Here is a 19,997-nt window from a genome sequence, read left to right as displayed (position 1 = left end):
TGTTTTTGTGACTGGAAGGCTATTTCCAGTGGGGTGCCGCAGGACTTGGTACTGGGTCCTTTGCTTTTTGTGGTATACAATGACGATTTGGGCTTAAACGTAGGGGGCATGATGAAGAAATTTGTGGATGACACAAAGATAGGCCGTGCGGTTGATAGTGAGGAGGAAAGCTGTAGACTGCAGGAAGATATCAATGAACTGGTCAGGTGGGCAGAAAAGTGGCAAATGGAGTTCAGTATGGAGAAGTGTGAGGTAATGCATTTGGGAAAAGCAAACAAGGCAAGGGAGTACACAATAAATGGGAGGATAGTGAAAGGTGTAGAGGAAGTGAGGGACTTTGGAGTGCATGTCCACAGATCCCTGAAGGTAGCAGGATGGGTAGATAAGGTGGTTAAGAAGGCATATGAAATGCTTTCCTTTATTAGCCAAGGCATAGAATATAAAAGCAGGGATGTTTTGTTGGAACTGTATAAAACACTAGTTAGGCCACAGCTTGAGTACTGAGTACAGTTCTGGTCACCACATTACAGGAAGGATGTAATTGCACCAGAGAGGGTACAGAGGAGGTTTACAAGGATGTTGCCAGGACTGGAGAATTTTAGCTATGATGACAGATTGGACAGGCTGGGGTTGTTTTCCTTGAAACAGAGGAGGCTGAGGGTGATTTGATTGAGGTGTACAAAATTATGAGGGCCCTGGATAGAGTGGATCGGGAGGAACTATTTCCCTTAGCGGAGAGGTCAATAACCGGGGGCATAGATTTAAAGTAATTGGTAGAAGAATTTGAGCGGAAATTAGGAAAAATTTCTTCACCCAGAGGGTGGTGGGGGTCTGGAACTCACTGCCTGAGAGGGTGGTAGAGGCAGAAACCCTCAACTCATTTAAAACATACCTGGATGTGCACCTGAAGAGCCGTGACCTGCATGGGTACGGACCAAGAGCTAGAAAGTGGGATTAGGCTGGGTGGCTCGTTTCTCAGCCGGCGCGGACATGGTGGGCTGAATAGTCTCCTTCTGTGCCGTAAATTTTCTATGATTCTAGGACATAATTTCCCGTTTCACCCATAAGAAACACTATGAAACCAGCTGCACTAAAATACCCATCAAGAAGATTAGCCTGTGAAGCATCGCTGAAGATAACTAGCTTCATTTTCTTTGGGTCACCTAAGGGTGGGAACTTCAGTATGCATTTATCTATATTTAATTTTCGTAATGTTTTACTTGCCCTGAAACCATTCTCTACTATGGGGTGTTTCATTGAAGTACTTAACTCCAACACATCAAAACGAGCATCTGGTCTAGTCTGAGTGCACAACCAATTCAGCTGACCAATCAAGTTTCGTAATTGCTCTGTCTCTACTTTAGAGATAACATCACCTTTCCGTGAAGACCTACTGCGATTCACAGGGATGGGAGTAACATTTTCTAAATAGGACTGTTGATTTAAAGTTACACCAGACACACTCTGCTTAATATCTAAACCGACCAGTGTTCTGTTCCATTCGCAACCCCTCAGGTAATGAAGCAGTCCGAGACCGCATGCAGCAAGACCTGGACAACATCCAGGCTTGGGCTGATAAGTGGCAACTAACATTCGTGCCAGACAAGTGCCAGGCAATGACCATCTCCAACAAGAGTGAGTGTAACCACCTCCCCTTGACATTCAACGGCATTACCATCGCTGAATCCCCCACCATCAACATCCTGAGGGTCACCATTGACCAGAAACTTAACTGGACCAGCCACATAAATACTGTGGCGACAAGAGCAGTTAAGAGGCTGGGTATTCTGCGGCGAGTGACTCACCTCCTGACTCCCCAAAGCCTTTCCACCATCTACAAGGCACAAGTCAGGAGTGTGATGGAATACTCTCCACTTGCCTGGATGAGTGCAGCTCCAACAACACTCAAGAAGCTCGACACCATCCAGGACAAAGCAGCCCGCTTGATTGGCACCCCATCCACCACCCTAAACATTCACTCCCTTCACCACCGGCGCACAATGGCTGCAGTATTTACCATCCACAGGATGCACTGCAGCCAAGGCTTCTTCGACAGTACCTCACAAGTCCGCAACCTCTACCACCGAGAAGGACAAAGGCAGTAGGCACATGGGAACAACACCACCTGCATGTTCCCCTCCAAGTCACACACCATCCTGACTTGGAAATATATCGCCGTTCCTTCATCATCGCTGGGTCAAAATCCTGGAACTCCCTTCCTAACAGCACTGTGGGAGAACCTTCACCACACAGACTGCAGCGGTTCAAGTAGGTGGCTCACCACCACCTTCTCAAGGGCAATTAGGGATGGGCAATAAATGCTGGCCTTGCCAATGACGCCCACATCCCATGAACGAATAACAAAAAAGGTCGCGGATTTGGGAGGTGCTGTCGAAGAAGCCTTCGTGAGTTGCTGCAGTGCATCCTGTGGATGGTACACAGTGCAGCCACAGTGTGCTGGTGGTGAAGGGAATGAATGTTTAGGATGGTGGATGGGATGCCAATCAAGCAGGCTGCATTGTCCTGGATGGTGTCGAGCTTCTTGAGTGTTGTTGGAGCTGCACTCATCCAGGCAAGTGGAGAGTATTCCATCACACTCCTGACTTGTGCCTTGTAGATAGTGGAAAGGCTTTGGGGAGTCAGGAGGTGAGTCACTTGCTGCAGAATACCCTGCCTCTGACCTGTTCTCATAGCCACAGTATTTATGTGGCTGGTCCAGTTAAGTTTCTGGTCAGTGGTGACCCCCAGGATGTTGATGGTGGGGGATTCGGCGATGGTAATGCCGTCGAATGTCAAGGGGAGGTGGTTAGACTCTCTGTTATTAGAGATGGTCATTGCCTGGCACTTGTCTGGCGTGAATGTTACATGCCACTTATTAGCCCAAGCTTGGATGTTGTCCAGGTCTTGCTGCATGTGGGCACGGACTGCTTCATTATCTGAGGGGTTGCGAATGGAACTGAACACTGTGCAATCATCAGCAAACATCCCTATTTCTGACCTTATGATGGAGGGAAGATCATTGATGAAGCAGCTGAAGATGGTTGGGCCTAGGACACTGCCCTGAGGAACTCCTGCAGCAATGTCCTGGGGCTGAGATGATTGGCCTCCAACAACCACTACCATCTTCCTTTGTGCTAGATATGACTCCAGCCACTGAAGAGTTTTCCCCCGATTCCCATTGACTTCAAACTTACTAGGGCTACTTGGTGCCACACTCGGTCAAATGCTGCCTTGATGTGAAGGGCAGTCACTCTCACCTCACCTCTGGAATTCAGCTCTTTTGTCCATGTTTGGACCAAGGCTGTAATGAGGTCTGGAGCCGAGTGGTCCTGGCGGAACCCAAACTGAGCATCGGTGAGCAGGTTATTGGTGAGTAAGTGCCGCTTGATAGCACTGTCGACGACACCTTCCATCACTTTGCTGATAATTGAGAGTAGACTGATGGGGCGTTAATTAGCCGGATTGGATTTGTCCTGCTTTTTGTGGACAGGACATACCTGGCAATTTTCCACCTTGTCGGGTAGATGCCAGTGTTGTAGCTGTACTGGAGCAGTTTGACCAGGGGCGTGGCTAGTTCTGGAGCATAAGTCTTCAGCACTACAGCCGGGATGTTGTCGGGGCCCATAGCCTTTGCTGTATCCAGTGCACTCAGCCGTTTCTTGATATCACGTGAAGTGAATCGACTTGGCTTCTGTGATGGTGGGGATATCAGGAGGATGCCGAGATGGATCATCCACTTGGCACTTCTGGCTGAAGATGGTTGCAAATGCTTCAGCCTTGTCTTTTGCACTCACCTGCTGGACTCTGCCATCATTGAGGATGGGGATGTTTACAGAGCCTCCTCTTCCCATTAGTTGTTTAATTGTCCACCACCATTCACGACTGGATGTGGCAGGACTGCAGAGCTTTGATCTGATCCGTTGGTTGTGGAATCGCTTAGCTCTGTCTATAGCATGTTGCTTCCGCTGTTTAGCATGCATGTAGTCCTGTGTTGTAGCTTCACCAGGTTGGCACCTCATTTTTAGGTACGCCTGGTGCTGCTCCTGGCATGCTCTTCTACACTCCTCATTGAACCAAGGTCGATCCCCTGGCTTGTTGGTAATGGTAGAGTGAGGAATATGCCGGGCGATGAGGTTACAGATTGTGCTGGAATACAATTCTGCTGCTGCTGATGGTCCATAGTGCCTCATGGATGCCCAGTTTTGAGCTGCCAGAACTGTTCTGAGTGTATCCCATTTATCATGGTGATAGTGATAAATCTATGTCCTCTGGTCCTTGACACTTCCGCCAATGGGAACAGTTTCTGTCTATTTTCTCTGTCTGGACCCTTCATGATTTTGAATACTTCTATCAAATCTTCTCGCGACTGTCTTTGTTCCAAGGAGAACAACCCCAGCTTCTCCAGTCTATCCACATAACTAAAGTCCCTCATCCCTGGAATCATTCCAGTAATTCTCTTCTGCACCTTCTCTAAGGCCTTCACATCTTTCCTAAAGTGCGGTGCCCAGAACTGGACCGTGCCGGCTCGAAGAACAACCAGGTGCCCATTCTAATCCCACCTTCCAGCACCCGGTCCGTAGCCCTACAGCTTACAGCACTTTAGGTGCAGGTCCAGGTACTTTTTAAAAGAGTTGCGGGTTCCTGCCTCTACCACCAATTCGGGCAGCGAATTCCATACACCCACCACCCTCTGGATAAAAATGTTTTTCCTCCTGTCCTCTCTAATCCTTCCGCCAATCAGCTTAAATCTATGTCCTGTAGTTCTTGAACTCTCCGCTAGGGGAAACAGGTACTTCCTGTCGACTCTATCTGGGCCCCTCATAATTTTGTACACCTCAATCAAGTCTCCCCTCAGCCTCCTCTGCTCCAAGGAAAACAACCCCAGCCTATCCAATCTCTCCTTGTAGCTGCAATTTTCAAGCCCTGGCAACATTCTTGTAAATCTTCTCTGCACTCTCTCCAGAGCAATTACGACCTTCTTGTAATGTGGTGACCAGAACTGCGCACAATACTCCAGCTGTGGCCTTACCAGCATTTTATACAGTTCCATCATTACATCCCTGCTTTTGTATTCTATGCCTCGGCTAATAACAGAGAGCATTCCGTATGCCTTCTTCACAACCTTATCTACCTGTACTGCCACCTTCAGGGACCTGTGCACATACACTCCAAGGTCTCTCACTTCCTCTACCCCTCTCAATATATTCCCGTTTACTGCGTATTCCCTTTTACTGTTTGCCCTCCCTAAGTGCATTACCTCGCACTTCTCTGGGTTGAACTCCATTTGCCACTTTTCCGCCCACTCCACCAACCCATTGATATCTTCTTGGAGTCCACAGCTATCCTCTTCACTATCAACTACACGGACAATTTTTGGGTCGTCTGCACATTTGCCAATCATGCCCCCTACTATCCTCCTCACTGTTCACTACCCTTCCAAGTTTTGTGTCATCTGCAAATTTTGAAATTGTGGCCTGTACACCCAAGTCCAAGTCATTAATATGTATCAAGAAAAGCAGTGGTCCCAGCACCGACCCCTGGGGAACACCACTGCACACCTCCCTCCAGTCTGAAAAACAACCATTCACCACTACTCTGTTTCCTGTTGCTTAGCCAATTCTGTATCCATGTTGCTACTGTCCCCTTTATTTCATGGGTCGCAATCTTGATGATAAGCCGTCCATGCGGCACTTTATCAAATGCCTTTTGAAACTCCATATACACCGCATCAACTGCATTGCCCTCATCTACCCTCTCTGTTACCTCATCAAAAAACTCTTATCAGGTTATTTAAACACGATTTGCCTTTTACAAATCCGTGCTGGCTTTCCCGAATCAATCCACACTTGTCCAAGTGACTGTTAATTCTGCCCTGGATTATCGTTTCTAAAAGTTTCCCCACCACTGAGGTTAAACTGACTGGCCTGTAGTTGCTGGGTTTATCCTTACACCCTTTTTTGAACAGACTGTGTGTGACGTGTAACCTGCCCTTTCCCCATACTGTGTGTTCTGTAACCTGCCCTTTCCCCATATTGTGTGTGATGTGTAACCTGCCCTTTCCCCATACTATGTGTTCTGTCACCTGCCCTTTCCCCATACTGTGTGTGATGTGTAACCTGCCCTTTCCCAAGTTGCGTTCTTGATTAGGGAGAACATCACGGCAGTAGTGAGAGAGGATATATCCAAGGGTTCGCCCACGGAGACGATATGGGTAGAACTGAAAAATAAGAGGAGGGAGATCACGTTGATAGGATTGTACGACAGCCCCCCAAATAGTCAACGGGAAATTGAGGAGCAAATATGTAAGGAGATTACAGACAGCTGCAAGAAAAATAGGGTGGTAATAGTAGGGGACTTTAACTTTCCCAACATTGACTGGGACAGCCATAGCATTAGGGGCTTGGATGGAGAGAAATTTGTTGAGTGTATTCAGGAGGAATTTCTCATTCAGTATGTGGATGACCCGACTAGAGAGGGGGCAAAACTTGACCTCCTCTTGGGAAATAAGGAAGGGCAGGTGACAGAAGTGTTAGTGAGGGATCATTTTGGGACCAGTGATCATAATTCCATTAGTTTTAGGATAGCTATGGAGAATGATAGGTCTGGCCCAGAAGTTAAAATTCTAAATTGGGGAAAGGCCAATTTTGATGGTATGAGACAGGAACTTTCAGAAGTTGATTGGGAGAGTCGGTTGGCAGGCAAAGGGACGTCTGGTAAGTGGGAGGCTTTCAAAAGTGTGTCAACCAGGGTTCAGGGTAAGCACATTCCTTATAAAGTGAAGGGCAAGGCTGGTAGAAGTAGGTAACCTTGGATGACTCGGGAGATTGAGGCCCTAGTCAGAAAGAAGAAGGAGGCATATGACATGCATAGGCAGCTGGGATCAAGTGGATCCCTTGAAGAGTATAGAGATTGCCGGAGGAGAGTTAAGAGAGAAATCAGGAGGGCAAAAAGGGGATATGAGATTGCTTTGGCAGATAAGGCAAAGGTGAATCCAAAGAGCTTCTACAAATACATAAAGGGCAAAAGAGTAACTAGGGAGAGAGTAGGACCTCTTAAGGATCAACAAGGTCATCTATGTGCGGAACCACAAGAGATGGGTGAGATCCTGAATGAATATTTCGCATCGGTATTTACGGTTGAGAAAGGCATGGATGTTAGGGAACTTGGGGAAATAAATAGTGATGTCTTGAGGAGTGTACATATGACAGAGAGGGAGGTGCTGGAAGTCTTAACGCGCATCAAGGTAGATAAATCTCCGGGACCTGATGAAATGTATCCCAGGACGTTATGGGAGGTTAGGGAGGAAATTGCCGGTCCCCTAGCAGAGATATTTGAATCATCGACAGCTACAGGTGAGGTGCCTGAAGATTGGAGGGTAGCAAATGTTGTGCCTTTGTTTAAGAAGGGTGGCAGGGAAAAGCCTGGGAACCACAGACCCGTGTGCCTGACATCTGTAGTGGGTAAGTTGTTAGAGGGTATTCTGAGAGACAGGATCTACGGGCATTTGGAGAGGCAGGGACTGATTAGGAACAGTCAGCATGGTTTTGTGAGAGGAAAATCATGTCTCACGAATTTGATTGAGTTTTTTGAAGGGGTAACCAAGAAGATAGATGAGGGCTGTGCAGTAGACGTGGTCTACATGGACTTTAGCAAAGCCTTTGACAAGGTACCACATGGTAGGTTGTTACATAAGGTTAAATCTCACGGGATCCAAGGTGAGGTAGCCAATTGGATACAAAATTGGATTGACGGCAGAAGACAGAGGGTGGTTGTAGAGGGTTGTTTTTCAAACTGGAGGCCTGTGACCAGCGGTGTGCCTCAGGGATCGGTGCTGGGTCCGCTGTTATTTGTTATTTATATTAATGATTTGGATGAGAATTTAGGAGGCATGGTTAGTAAGTTTGCAGATGACACCAAGATTGGTGGCATTGTGGACAGTGAAGAAGGTTATTTAGGATTGCAATGGGATCTTAATAAATTGGGCCAGTGGGCCGATGAATGGCAGATGGAGTTTAATTTAGATAAATGTGAGGTGATGCATTTTGGTAGATCGAATCGGGCCAGGACCTACTCCGTTAATGGTAGGGCGTTGGGGAGAGTTATAGAACAAAGAGATCTAGGAGTACAGGTTCATAGCTCCTTGAAAGTGGAGTCACAGGTGGATAAGGTGGTGAAGAAGGCATTCAGCATGCTTGGTTTCATTGGTCAGAACATTGAATACAGGAGTTGGGATGTCTTGTTGAAGTTGTACAAGACATTAGTTCGGCCACACTTGGAATACTGTGTACAGTTCTGGTCACCCTATTATAGAAAGGATATTATTAAACTAGAAAGAGTGCAGAAAAGATTTACTAGGATGCTGCCGGGACTTGATGGTTTGACTAAGAGGGAGAGGTTGGATAGACTGAGACTTTTTTCCCTGGAGAGTAGGAGGTTAAGGGGTGATCTTATAGAAGTCTATAAAATAATGAGGGGCATAGACAAGGTAGATAGTCAAAATCTTTTCCCAAAGGTAGGGGAGTCTATCATGAGGGGGCATAGATTTAAGGTGAGAGGGGAAAGATACAAAAGGGTCCAGAGGGGCAATTTTTTCACTCAAAGGGTGGTGAGTGTCTGGAACGAGCTGCCAGAGGCAGTAGTAGAGGCGGGTACAATTTTGTCTTTTAAAAAGCATTTGGACAGTTACATGGGTAAGATGGGTATAGAGGGATATGGGCCAAGTGTAGGCAATTGGGACTGGCTTAGTGGTATAAACTGGGCGACATGGACATGTTGGGCCGAAGGGCCTGTTTCCATGTTGTAAACTTCTATGATTCCCATACTGTGTGTGATGTGTAACCTGCCCTTTCCCATACTGTGTGTGATGTGTAATCTGCCCTTTCCCATACTGTGTGTGATGTGTAATCTGCCCTTTCCCCATACTGTGTGTTCTGTAACCTGCCCTTTCCCCGTACTGTGTGTGATGTGTAATCTGCCCTTTCCCCATACTGTGTGTTCTGTAATCTGCCCTTTCCCCATACTGTGTGTGATGTGTAATCTGCCCTTTCCCATACTGTATGTGATGTGCAACCTGCCCTTTCCCCATACTGTGTGTTCTGTAACCTGCCCTTTCCCCGTACTGTGTGTTCTGTAACCTGCCCTTTCCCCATACTGTGTGTGTTCTGTAACCCGCCCTTTTCCCATACTGTGTTTTCTGTAACCTGCCCTTTCCCCATACTGTGTGTGTTCTGTAACCTGCCCTCTCCCCATACTGTGTGTTCTGTAACCTGCCCTTTCCCCATACTGTGTGTGTTCTGTAACCTGCCCTTTCCCCGTACTGTGTGTTCTGTAACCTGCCCTTTCCCCATACTGTGTGTGTTCTGTAACCTGCCCTTTCCCCGTACTGTGTGTTCTGTAACCTGCCCTTTCCCCATACTGTGTGTGTTCTGTAACCCGCCCTTTTCCCATACTGTGTTTTCTGTAACCTGCCCTTTCCCCATACTGTGTGTGTTCTGTAACCTGCCCTCTCCCCATACTGTGTGTTCTGTAACCCGCCCTTTTCCCATACTGTGTGTTCTGTAACCTGCCCTTTCCCCATACTGTGTGTGTTCTGTAACCTGCCCTTTCCCCATACTGTGTGTGTTCTGTAACCTGCCCTTTCCCCATACTGTGTGTTCTGTAAACTGCCCTTTCCCCATACTGTGTGTGTTCTGTAACCTGCCCTTTCCCCATACTGTTTCTTCTGTAACCTGCCCTTTCCCCATACTGTGTGTGTTTTGTAACCTGCCCTTTCCCCATACTGTGTGTTCTGTAACCTGCCCTTTCCCCATACTGTGTGTGTTCTGTAACACGCCCTTTCCCCATGCTGTGTGTTCTGTAAACTGCCCTTTCCCCATACTGTGTGTGTTCTGTAACCTGCCCTTTCCCCATACTGTGTGTGTTCTGTAACCTGCCCTTTCCCCATACTGTGTGTGTTCTGTAACCTGCCCTTTCCCCATACTGTGTGTTCTGTAAACTGCCCTTTCCCCATACTGTGTGTGTTCTGTAACCCGCCCTTTCCCCATACTGTGTGTGATGTGTAACCCGCCCTTTCCCCATACTGTGTGTTCTGTAACCTGCCCTTTCCCCATACTGTGTGTGTTCTGTAACCTGCCCTTTCCCCATACTGTGTGTTCTGTAAACTGCCCTTTCCCCATACTGTGTGTGTTCTGTAACCTGCCCTTTCCCCATACTGTGTTTTCTGTAACCTGCCCTTTCCCCATACTGTGTGTTCTGTAACCTGCCCTTTCCCCATACTGTGTGTGATGTGTAACCCGCCCTTTCCCCATACTGTGTGTGATGTGTAACCCGCCCTTTCCCCATACTGTGTTTTCTGTAACCTGCCCTTTCCCCATACTGTGTGTGATGTGTAACCTGCCCATTCCCCATACTGTGTTTTCTGTAACCTGCCCTCTCCCCATACTGTGTGTGATGTGTAACCCGCCCTTTCCCCATACTGTGTGTTCTGTAACCTGCCCTTTCCCCATACTGTGTGTTCTGTAACCTGCCCTTTCCCCATACTGTGTGTGATCTGTAACCTGCCCTTTCCCCATACTGTGTGTTCTGTAACCTGCCCTTTCCCCATACTGTGTGTTCTGTAACCTGCCCTTTCCCCATACTGTGTGTTCTGTAACCTGCCCTTTCCCCATACTGTGTGTGTTCTGTAACCTGCCCTTTCCCCATACTGTGTGTTCTGTAACCTGCCCTTTCCCCATACTGTGTTTTCTGTAACCTGCCCTCTCCCCATACTGTGTTTTCTGTAACCTGCCCTCTCCCCATACTGTGTGTGATCTGTAACCTGCCCTTTCCCCATACTGTGTTTTCTGTAACCTGCCCTCTCCCCATACTGTGTGTTCTGTAACCTGCCCATTCCCCATACTGTGTTTTCTGTAACCTGCCCTCTCCCCATACTGTGTGTTCTGTAACCTGCCCATTCCCCATACTGTGTTTTCTGTAACCTGCCCTCTCCCCATACTGTGTGTTTTCTGTAACCTGCCCTCTCCCCATACTGTGTGTTTTCTGTAACCTGCCCTCTCCCCATACTGTGTGTGATCTGTAACCTGCCCTTTCCCCATACTGTGTTTTCTGTAACCTGCCCTCTCCCCATACTGTGTTTTCTGTAACCTGCCCTTTCCCCATACTGTGTGTGATGTGTAACCCGCCCTTTCCCCATACTGTTTCTTCTGTAACCCGCCCTTTCCCCATAATGTGTGTTCTGTAACCCGCCCTTTCCCCATACTGTGTGTGATGTGTAACCCGCCCTTTCCCCATACTGTTTCTTCTGTAACCCGCCCTTTCCCCATACTGTGTGTTCTGTAACCTGCCCTTTCCCCATACTGTGTGTTCTGTAACCTGCCCTTTCCCCATACTGTGTGTTCTGTAACCTGCCCTTTCCCGTTACCGTGTGTAATGTGTAAACAGTGAAGGATGTTAATCTACTCTTGTGCTGGGTTTGCAGATCACTGCTCCAACAATCACCATCCAAAGCAGAGGTCAGATGTCCTTGTCGCTGAAATTCATCCCAGCCGGATCACAAGGTATGTTCAATCTCACCCGGAGCCGTGTCACTTTCTGCAGGAAGCCCATTTGCTGATCAAGGTGAAAGATACCAGAGTTGGGGAAAGGGGCACACTCTACTCCCACAACCCACCATTCAAAATCCCGCTGTCACAAGGCCTGTACTGGACGGAGCAGGGTGGCAAATTCAGGGGCAAAGACCTTACACCCAATGTGCGCTGCGATTACACGCTTTGGGGAGCAGGGTTTGGGGAGTAGGATGTGTCGCTACTCCAAGGCCTCGTTACGTGACGTAATTTAATGCATTTGGAGATAGAGCTACTCATCCAACATTTCCTGCCAATGTGCAACTTCAACGCGGTGTCGTGACCATGTACCTGTGTACAGTAGCGAGAGGCTCGGCACGGGTGTGAGAGGCTCGGCGAGGGTCGAGAGGCTCGGCACGGGTGTGAGAGGCTCGGCGAGGGTCGAGAGGCTCGGCGAGGGTCGAGAGGCTCGGCGCGGGTGCAAGAGGCTCGTCGAGAGGCTCGGCACGGGTGTGAGAGGCTCGGCGAGGGTGTGAGAGGCTCGGCACGGGTGCGAGAGGCGAGGCGAGTCGAGAGGCTCGGCGAGGGTGTGAGAGGCTCGGCGAGGGTGTGAGAGGCTCGGCACGGGTCGAGAGGCGAGTCGAGAGGCTCGGCGAGGTGCAAGAGGCTCGGCGCAGGTGTGAGAGGCTCGGCGAGGGTCGAGAGGCTCGGCGCAGGTGTGAGAGGCTCGGCGAGGGTCGAGAGGCTCGGCGCAGGTGTGAGAGGCTCGGCGAGGGTCGAGAGGCTCGGCGCAGGTGTGAGAGGCTCGGCGAGGGTCGAGAGGCTCGGCGCAGGTGTGAGAGGCTCGCTGCGGGTGCCTAATTAAAGCCATGCAGCGAGACTCGCTCACATGAGGCTTTCAGACCTAGGAACATAGGAACAGAAGTCGGCCATTCAGCCCCTCGTGCCTGCTCCGCCATTTGATAAGATCATGGCTGATCTGTGATCTAGCTCCATATTCCTGCCTTTGGCCCATATTCCTTAATACCTTTGATTGCCAAAAAGCTATCTCTCTCAGATTTAAATATAGCAATTGAGCTAGTATCAATTGCCGTTTGTGGAAGAGAGTTCCAAACTTCTACCACCCTGTGTGTAGAAATGTTTTCTAATCTCGCTCCTGAAAGGTCTGGCTCTAATTTTTAGACTGTGCCCCCTACTCCTAAAATCCCCAACCAGCGGAAATAGTTTCTCTCCATCCACCCTATCTGTTCCCCTTAATATCTTATAAACTTCGATCAGATCACCCCTTAACCTTCGAAACTCTAGAGAATACAACCCCAATTTGTGTAATCTCTCCTCGTAACTTAACCCTTGAAGTCCGGGTATCATTCTAGTAAACCTACGCTGCACTCCCTCCAAGGCCAATATGTCCTTCCGAAGGTGCGGTGCCCAGAACTGCTCACAGTGCTCCAGGAGCAGTCCAACCAGGGTTTTGTATCGCTGCAGCATAACTTCTGCCCCCTTGTACTCTAGTCCTCTGGATATAAAGGCCAGCATTCCATTAGCCTTATTGATTACTTTCTGCACCTGTTCATGACATTTCAATGATCTATGTACCTGAACCCCTAAGTCCCTTTGGACATCCACTGTTTTTAACTTTTTACCATTTAGAAAGTACCCTGTTCTATCCTTTTTTGATCCACAGTGGATGACCTCACATTTGTCTGGATTGAATTCCATTTGCCACAGTTTTGCCCATTCACCTAATCTATCAATATCGCTTGTAATTTTATGTTTTCATCTACACTGCTTACAATGCCACCAATCTTTGTATCATCGGCAAACTTAGATATGAGACTTTCTATGCCTTCATCTAAGTCGTTAATAAATATTGTGAACAATTGAGGCCCCAAGACAGATCGCAGCGGGACTCCACTAGTCACATCCTGCCAATGTGAGTACCTACCCATTATCCCTACTCTCTGTCGCCTTTCGCTCAGCCAACTTCCTAACCAAGTCTGTACTATTCCCTCGTTTCCATGGGCTTCTATCTTAGTTAACAGTCTCTTATGTGGGACCTTATCAAATGCCTTGTGGAAGTCCATATAAATAACATCCATTGACATTCCCCTGTCCACTACTTTAGTCACCTCTTCAAAAAATTCAATCAGGTTTGTCAGGCACGACCTACCTTTCACAAATCCATGCTGGCTCTCTCTGATTAACTGAAAATTCTCAAGGTGTTCAGTCACCCTATCCTTAATTATAGACTCCAGCATTTTCCCCACAACAGATGTTAGGCTAACTGGTCTATAATTCCCTGGTTTCCCTCTCTCTCCTTTCTTAAAAAGCGGAGTGACATGTGCAATTTTCCAATCCAGAGGGACAATTCCTGAATCGAGAGAACTTTTAAAGTTATAGTTAGGGCATCTGCAATGTGCTTACCTACTTCCTTTAAAACCCTGGGATGGAAACCATCTGGTCCTGGGGATTTGTCACTCTTTAGTGCTATTATTTTCTTCATTACTGTTGCTTTACTTATGTTAATTTTATCGAGTCCCTGTCCCCAATTCAAGATTAGTTTTCTTGGGATTTCCGGCATGCTATCCTCTTTTTCTACTGTAAATACTGACGCAAAGTAATTGTTCAACCTGGCCGCCATTTCCCCATTGTCAATGACAATATCCCCACTTTCAGTTTTTAAGGGGCCAACACTGCTCCTGACCACCCTCTTTTTCCTAATGTAACTGTCAAAGTTCTTCGTATTGGTTTTGATATCCATTGCGAGTTTCTTTTCATACTCTCTTTTTGTCGCTCTTACTATCTGTTTTGTGACCCTTTATTGATCTTTGTATCTTTCCCATTCATCAGGATCTGTGCCATTTTTTGCCTTTTTGTATGCCCTTTCCTTATGTCTTATACTGTCCCTTACCTCTTTAGTTGTCCATGGCTGTTTTTTTTGGCAAGTAGAGTTCTTGTCCCTCAGGGGTATAAACCGATTCTGTATCACGTTAAATGTTTCTTTAAACATTTCCCACTGATAATCAGTTGTTTTACCCATTAACAGATTTGCCCAGATTACTGTGGACAGTCTCTGTCTCATCCCGTTGAAGTCGGCCTTACCCAAGTCTAGAATCTTAGCAGCTGACTCACTTTTTTCCCTTTCAAACACTACATTGAACTCGATCATGTTATGATCTCTATTGGATAGATGTTCGCGTACAGTTAAGCCGTTAACTAAATCTGGTTCATTACTCATTACTAAATCTAGTATGGCTTGCCCCCTTGTTGCCTCTAGGACATACTGCTGTAGAAAACTATCCCGAACACACTCAAGAAATTCACTACCTTTCTGACAGTTGCTGGTCTGTTTTTCCCAATCTATGTGAAGGTTAAAATCCCCCATTAAGACCACTATGCCTTTCTTACACGCTTGTCTAATCTCTGCATTTATACAATCTAGCACTTCAGAGCTGCTGCCAGGGCTCCTATACACAACTCCCACTCTTGTCTTAGATCCTTTCCTATTTCTCAATTCAACCCATAAGGTCTCTGTTGGCTGCTTACCTCTCGTTATATCCTCCTTTGTCATTGAAGTGATCTCTAAGGCTACTCCTCCCCCTCTTCAATTTTCCCCATCTCTCCTGTCGACCTTATAACCCGGTATATTTAGTTCCCAATCCTGACCATCCTGCAGCCAAGTCTCAGTAATAGCTATCATGTCATCCCCTCCAATTTGAATTTGAACCTCTCGTTCATGTAATTCATTCCTTATACTCCGTGCATTTGTATATAGAACTCTTAGTTGGGCCACACACCCTAGCCTGACCTTCAGCTTTGATGCTGGGTTAATCGCCTTACACCTTCTAGTTTTCACTTTATCTGTAGTGTCTAAAGTACACTTTCTTTCTGCTGCTCTACGCTTTTCCCTTTCGCTTGTTCTTGAACAACTGTTTGTACTATTTGTATTGTAAATTTCCCCTGGGTCTTCCCCTCTCCTGCTGCTCTCAACTTTACTCCCTTTTGACTCCCCATGCAGCTTCTTTGCTGTTTTTTGATGACTCCGGCTGAGCTTCTAACCCCATATCCTCTCCATCACCAAAACCGCCTACTTCCACGTCCATAACATCGCGCGTCTCCGCCCCTGCCTCAGCCCATCTTCTGCTGAAACCCTCATCCATGCCTTTGTTACCTCCAGACTCGACAATTCCAATGCTCTCGTGGCCGGCCTCCCACCCTCCATAAACTTTAGCTCATCCAAAACTCTGCTGCCCGGATCCTGACTCAAACCAAGGCCGGTTCACCCATCACTCCTTTGCTCGCTGACCAACATTGCCTCCCAGTCTGGCAATGCCTCGAATTTAAAATTCTCATCCTCGTTTTCAAATCCCTCCATGGCCTTGCCCCTCCCTACCTCTGTAACCTCCTCCAGACCTACAACCTTCCGAGATCTCTGCGCTCCTCCAATTCTTGCCTCTTGCACATTCCCAAGTTTCATCGCTGCATCATTGGTGACCGTGCCTTCAGCTGCCTGGGCCCTAAGCTCTGGAATTCCCTCCCTGAACCTTTCCGCCTCTCTCTCCTCCTTTAAGACGCTGCTTTGATCACCTGTCCGAATATCTCCTTATGTGGCTCGGTGTCAAATTTTGTTCGATAACGCTCCTATGAAGCACCTTGGGATGTTCTACTGTGATAAAGGCGCTATATAAATGCTCGTTATTGTTGTGTTACTTGGACCGTTCTACTTGGGCTCTATTACTATTAGTCGGGTTGTATTACTTGGGCTGTTTTTCTTTTATTCGTTCATGGGATGTGGGCATCACTGGCAAGGCCAGCAATTATTGCCCATCCCTAATTGCCCTTGAGAAGCTGCTGCAGTCCATGTGGTGAAGGATTTTGACTCAGCGATGATGAAGGAACGGCTATATATTTCCAAGTCAGGATGGTGTGTGACTTGGAGGGGAACGTGCAGGTGGTGTTGTTCCCATGTGCCTGCTGCCTTTGTCCTTCCAGGTGGTCGAGGTTGCGGGTTTGGGAGGTGCTGTTGAAGAAGCTGGTGAAGGGAGTGAATGTTCAGGGTGGTGGATGGGGTGCCAATCAAGCGAGCTGCTTTGTCCTAGATGGTGTCAAGCTTCTTGAGTGTTGTTGGAGCTGCACTCATCCAGGCAAGTGGAGAGTATTCCATCACACTTCTGACTTGTGCCTTGTACATGGTGGAAAGGCTTTGGGGAGTCAGGAGGTGAGTCACTCGCTGCAGAATATTCAGCCTCTGACCTGCTGTTGTAGCCACAGTATTTATATGGCTGGTCCAGTTAAGTTTCTGGTCAGTTGTGACTCCCAGGATGTTGATTGTGGGGGATTCGGCAATGGTAATGCCATTGAATGTCAAGGGGTGGTGGTTAGATTCTCCCTGGTTGGAAATGGTCATTGCCTGGCACTTGTCTGGCGCGAATGTTACTTGCCACTTATCAACCCAAGTCTGATGTTGTCCAGGTTTTGCTGCATGCGGGCACGGACTGCTTCATTATCTGGGGGGATTGCGAATGGAACTGAACACTGTGCAATCATCAGCAAACATCCCCTTTTCTGACCTTATGATGGAGGGAAGGTCATTGATGAAGCAGCTGAAGATGGTTGGGCCTAGGACACTGCCCTGAGGAACTCCTGAAGCAATGTCCTGGGGCTGAGACGATTGGCCTCCAACAACCACAACCATCTTCCTTTGTGCTAGGTATGACTCCAGCCACTGGAGAGTTTTCCCCCTGATTCCCATTGACTTCAATTTTACTAGGGCTCCTTGGTGCCACACTCGGTCAAATGCTGCCTTGATGTGAAGGGCAGTCACTCTTACCTCACCTCTGGAATTCAGCTCTTTTGTCCATGTTTGAACCAAGGCTGTAATGAGGTCTGGAGCCGAGTGGTCCTGGCGGAACCCAAACTGAGCATCGGTGAGCAGGCTATTGGTGAGTAAGTGCCGCTTGATAGCACTGTCGACGACACCTTCCCTCACTTTTCTGATTATTGAGAGTAGACTGATGGGGCGTTAATTGGCCGGTTTTGATTTGTCCTGGTTTTTGTGGACAGGACATACGAGGACATACAATTTTCCACATTGTCGGGTAGATGCCAGTGTTGTCGCTGTATTGGAACAGTTTGGCTAGGGACGCGACTAGTTCTGGAGCACAAATCTTCAGCACTACAGCCGGGATTTTGTCGGGGCCCATAGCCTTTGCTGTATCCAGTGCACTCAGCCATTTCTTGATATCACGTGGAGTGAATCGAATTGGCTGTAGACAGGCTTCTGTAATGGTGGGGCTATTAGGAGGGGGCTGGGATGGATCATCCACTCGGCACTTCTGGCTGAAGATGGTTGCAAACACTTCAGCCTTGTCTTTTGCACTTACGTGCTCGACTCCGCCGTCATTGAGGATGGGGATATTTACAGAGCCTCCTCCTCCCGTTAGTTGTTTAATTATCCACCACCATTCACGTCTGGATGTGGCAGGACTGCAGAGCTTTGATCTGATCCGTTGGTTGTAGAATCGCTTAGCTCTCTCTATAGCATGTTGCTTCCACTGTTTAGCATGCATGTAGCCCTGTGTTGTAGCTTCACTAGCTTGGTGAAGGAAGTGAGGGAAGGTACGCCTGGTGCTGCTCCTGGCATGCTCTTCTACACTACTCATTGAATGAGGATCGATCCCCTGGTTTGTTGGTAATGGTAGAGTGAGGAATATGCTGGGCCATGAGGTTACAGATTGTGCTGGAATACAATTCTGCTGCTGCTGATGGCCCACAGCCCCTCATAGATGCTCAGATTTGAGCTGCTCGATCTGTTCTGAATCTATCCCATTTAGCACGGCGATAATGCCACACAACACATTGGATGGTGTCCTCAGTGCGAAGACGGGACTTCATCTCCACGAGGACTGTGCGGTGATCACTCCTACCAATACTGTCATGGACAGATGCATTTGCGACAGGTAGATTGGTGAGGACGAGGTCAAGTAGGTTTTTCCCTCTTGTTGGTTCGCTCACCATCTGCTGCAGGCCACTCTTGGTGATGGACAATGAAGTCCCCCACCCAGAGTACATTTTGTGCCCTTGCTACCCTCCGTGCTTCCTCCAAGTGGTTCTCAACATGGAGGACTGATTCATCAGCTGAGGGAGGACGGTAGGTGGTAATCAGCAGGAGGTTTCCTTGCCCATGTTTGACCTGATGCCATGAGATTTCATAGGGTCCGGAGTCAATGTTTAGGACTCCCAGTGCCATTCCCTCCTGACTGTATATCACTGTACCACCACCTCTGGTGGGTCTGTCCTTCCCGTGGGACAGGACATACCCAGGGATGGTGATGAAAGAGTCTGGGATGTTGGCTGAAAGGTATGATTCTGTGAATATGGCTATGTCAGGCTGTTGTTTGACTAGTCTGTAGGACAGCTCTCCCTATTTTGGCACAAATCCCCAGATGTTAGTGAGGAGGACTTTGCAGGGTCGACTAGGCTTGGTTTGCCTTTGTCGTGTTCAGTGCCTAGTGGTCCGATGCCGGGTGGTCCGTCCAGTTTTATTCTTATTATGACTTTTTGTAACGAGATTTTACAACTGAGTGGCTTGCTAGGCCATTTCAGAGGGTGATTTAGAATCAACCACATTGTTCTGGGTCTAATATTACTTAGCCTGTATTACTATTACTTGGGCTACATTACTCGGGCTGTGTTACTATTACTCAGGCTGTATTACTATTACTTGGGCTGTATTAATATTAGTCGGGCTGTATTACTTGTGTTCTATTACTATTACTTGACCTGTGTTACTATTACTCGGGCAGTATTAATATTACTTAGCTTGTGTTACTATTATTTAGACTGTGTTACTATTACTCAGGTTGTATTACTTAGGCTCTATTACTATTACTCGGGATATAATACTATTACTCGGCTGCATAAGAACAGCTGTACAGGGGTGGAGGAGGAAGGTCAGGAAAGCAATGGAAATAGGGGATTCTATAGTTAGGGGAGTAGACAAGCATTTCTGCTGCCGGATACGTGATTCCAGGATGGAATGTTGCCTCCCTGGTGCCAGTGTCAAGGATGTCACTGAGCAACTGCAGAACATTCTGAGGGGGACGGTGAACAGCCAGAGGTCGTGATCCATATCGGTACCAATGATATAGGTAGAAAGAGGGATTAGGTCCTGCAGGTAGATTTTATGGAGCTGGGAAAGAAATTAATAAGCAGGACCTCAAAGGTAGTAATCTCCGGATTACTCCCGGTGCCACGTGCTAGTGAGTATAGAAATAGGACGATAGAGCAGATGAATGCGTGGCTGGAGAGATGATGCAGGAGGGAGGGCTTTAGATTCCTGAGGCATTAGGACCAGTTCTGGGGGAGGTGGGACCTGTACAAGCCGGACAGGTTGCACCTCAACAGGGCCAGGATGAATATCGTCGCGGGGAGGTT

At 47.8% G+C, this 19,997-nt stretch overlaps 1 protein-coding gene across 2 annotated transcripts in view; it reads left to right on the top strand.

The window, feature by feature from the left end:
• The window catches only part of LOC137342758 (synaptotagmin-like protein 1), a 156,029-nt gene that overhangs the window by 113,102 nt on the left and 22,930 nt on the right, over nt 1-19,997 (top strand). For both annotated transcript variants that reach the window (XM_068006936.1, XM_068006935.1), the window contains exon 12: nt 11,477-11,555. In XM_068006936.1, coding sequence (XP_067863037.1) covers nt 11,477-11,555 — 79 coding nt within the window. The remainder of the gene's footprint in view (nt 1-11,476; nt 11,556-19,997) is intronic.

Source organism: Heptranchias perlo, chromosome 26 (genome assembly GCF_035084215.1).
Source record: "Heptranchias perlo isolate sHepPer1 chromosome 26, sHepPer1.hap1, whole genome shotgun sequence".
NCBI classification, from domain to species: domain Eukaryota; kingdom Metazoa; phylum Chordata; class Chondrichthyes; order Hexanchiformes; family Hexanchidae; genus Heptranchias; species Heptranchias perlo.
This window is presented reverse-complemented; position numbering and strand designations above follow the sequence as displayed.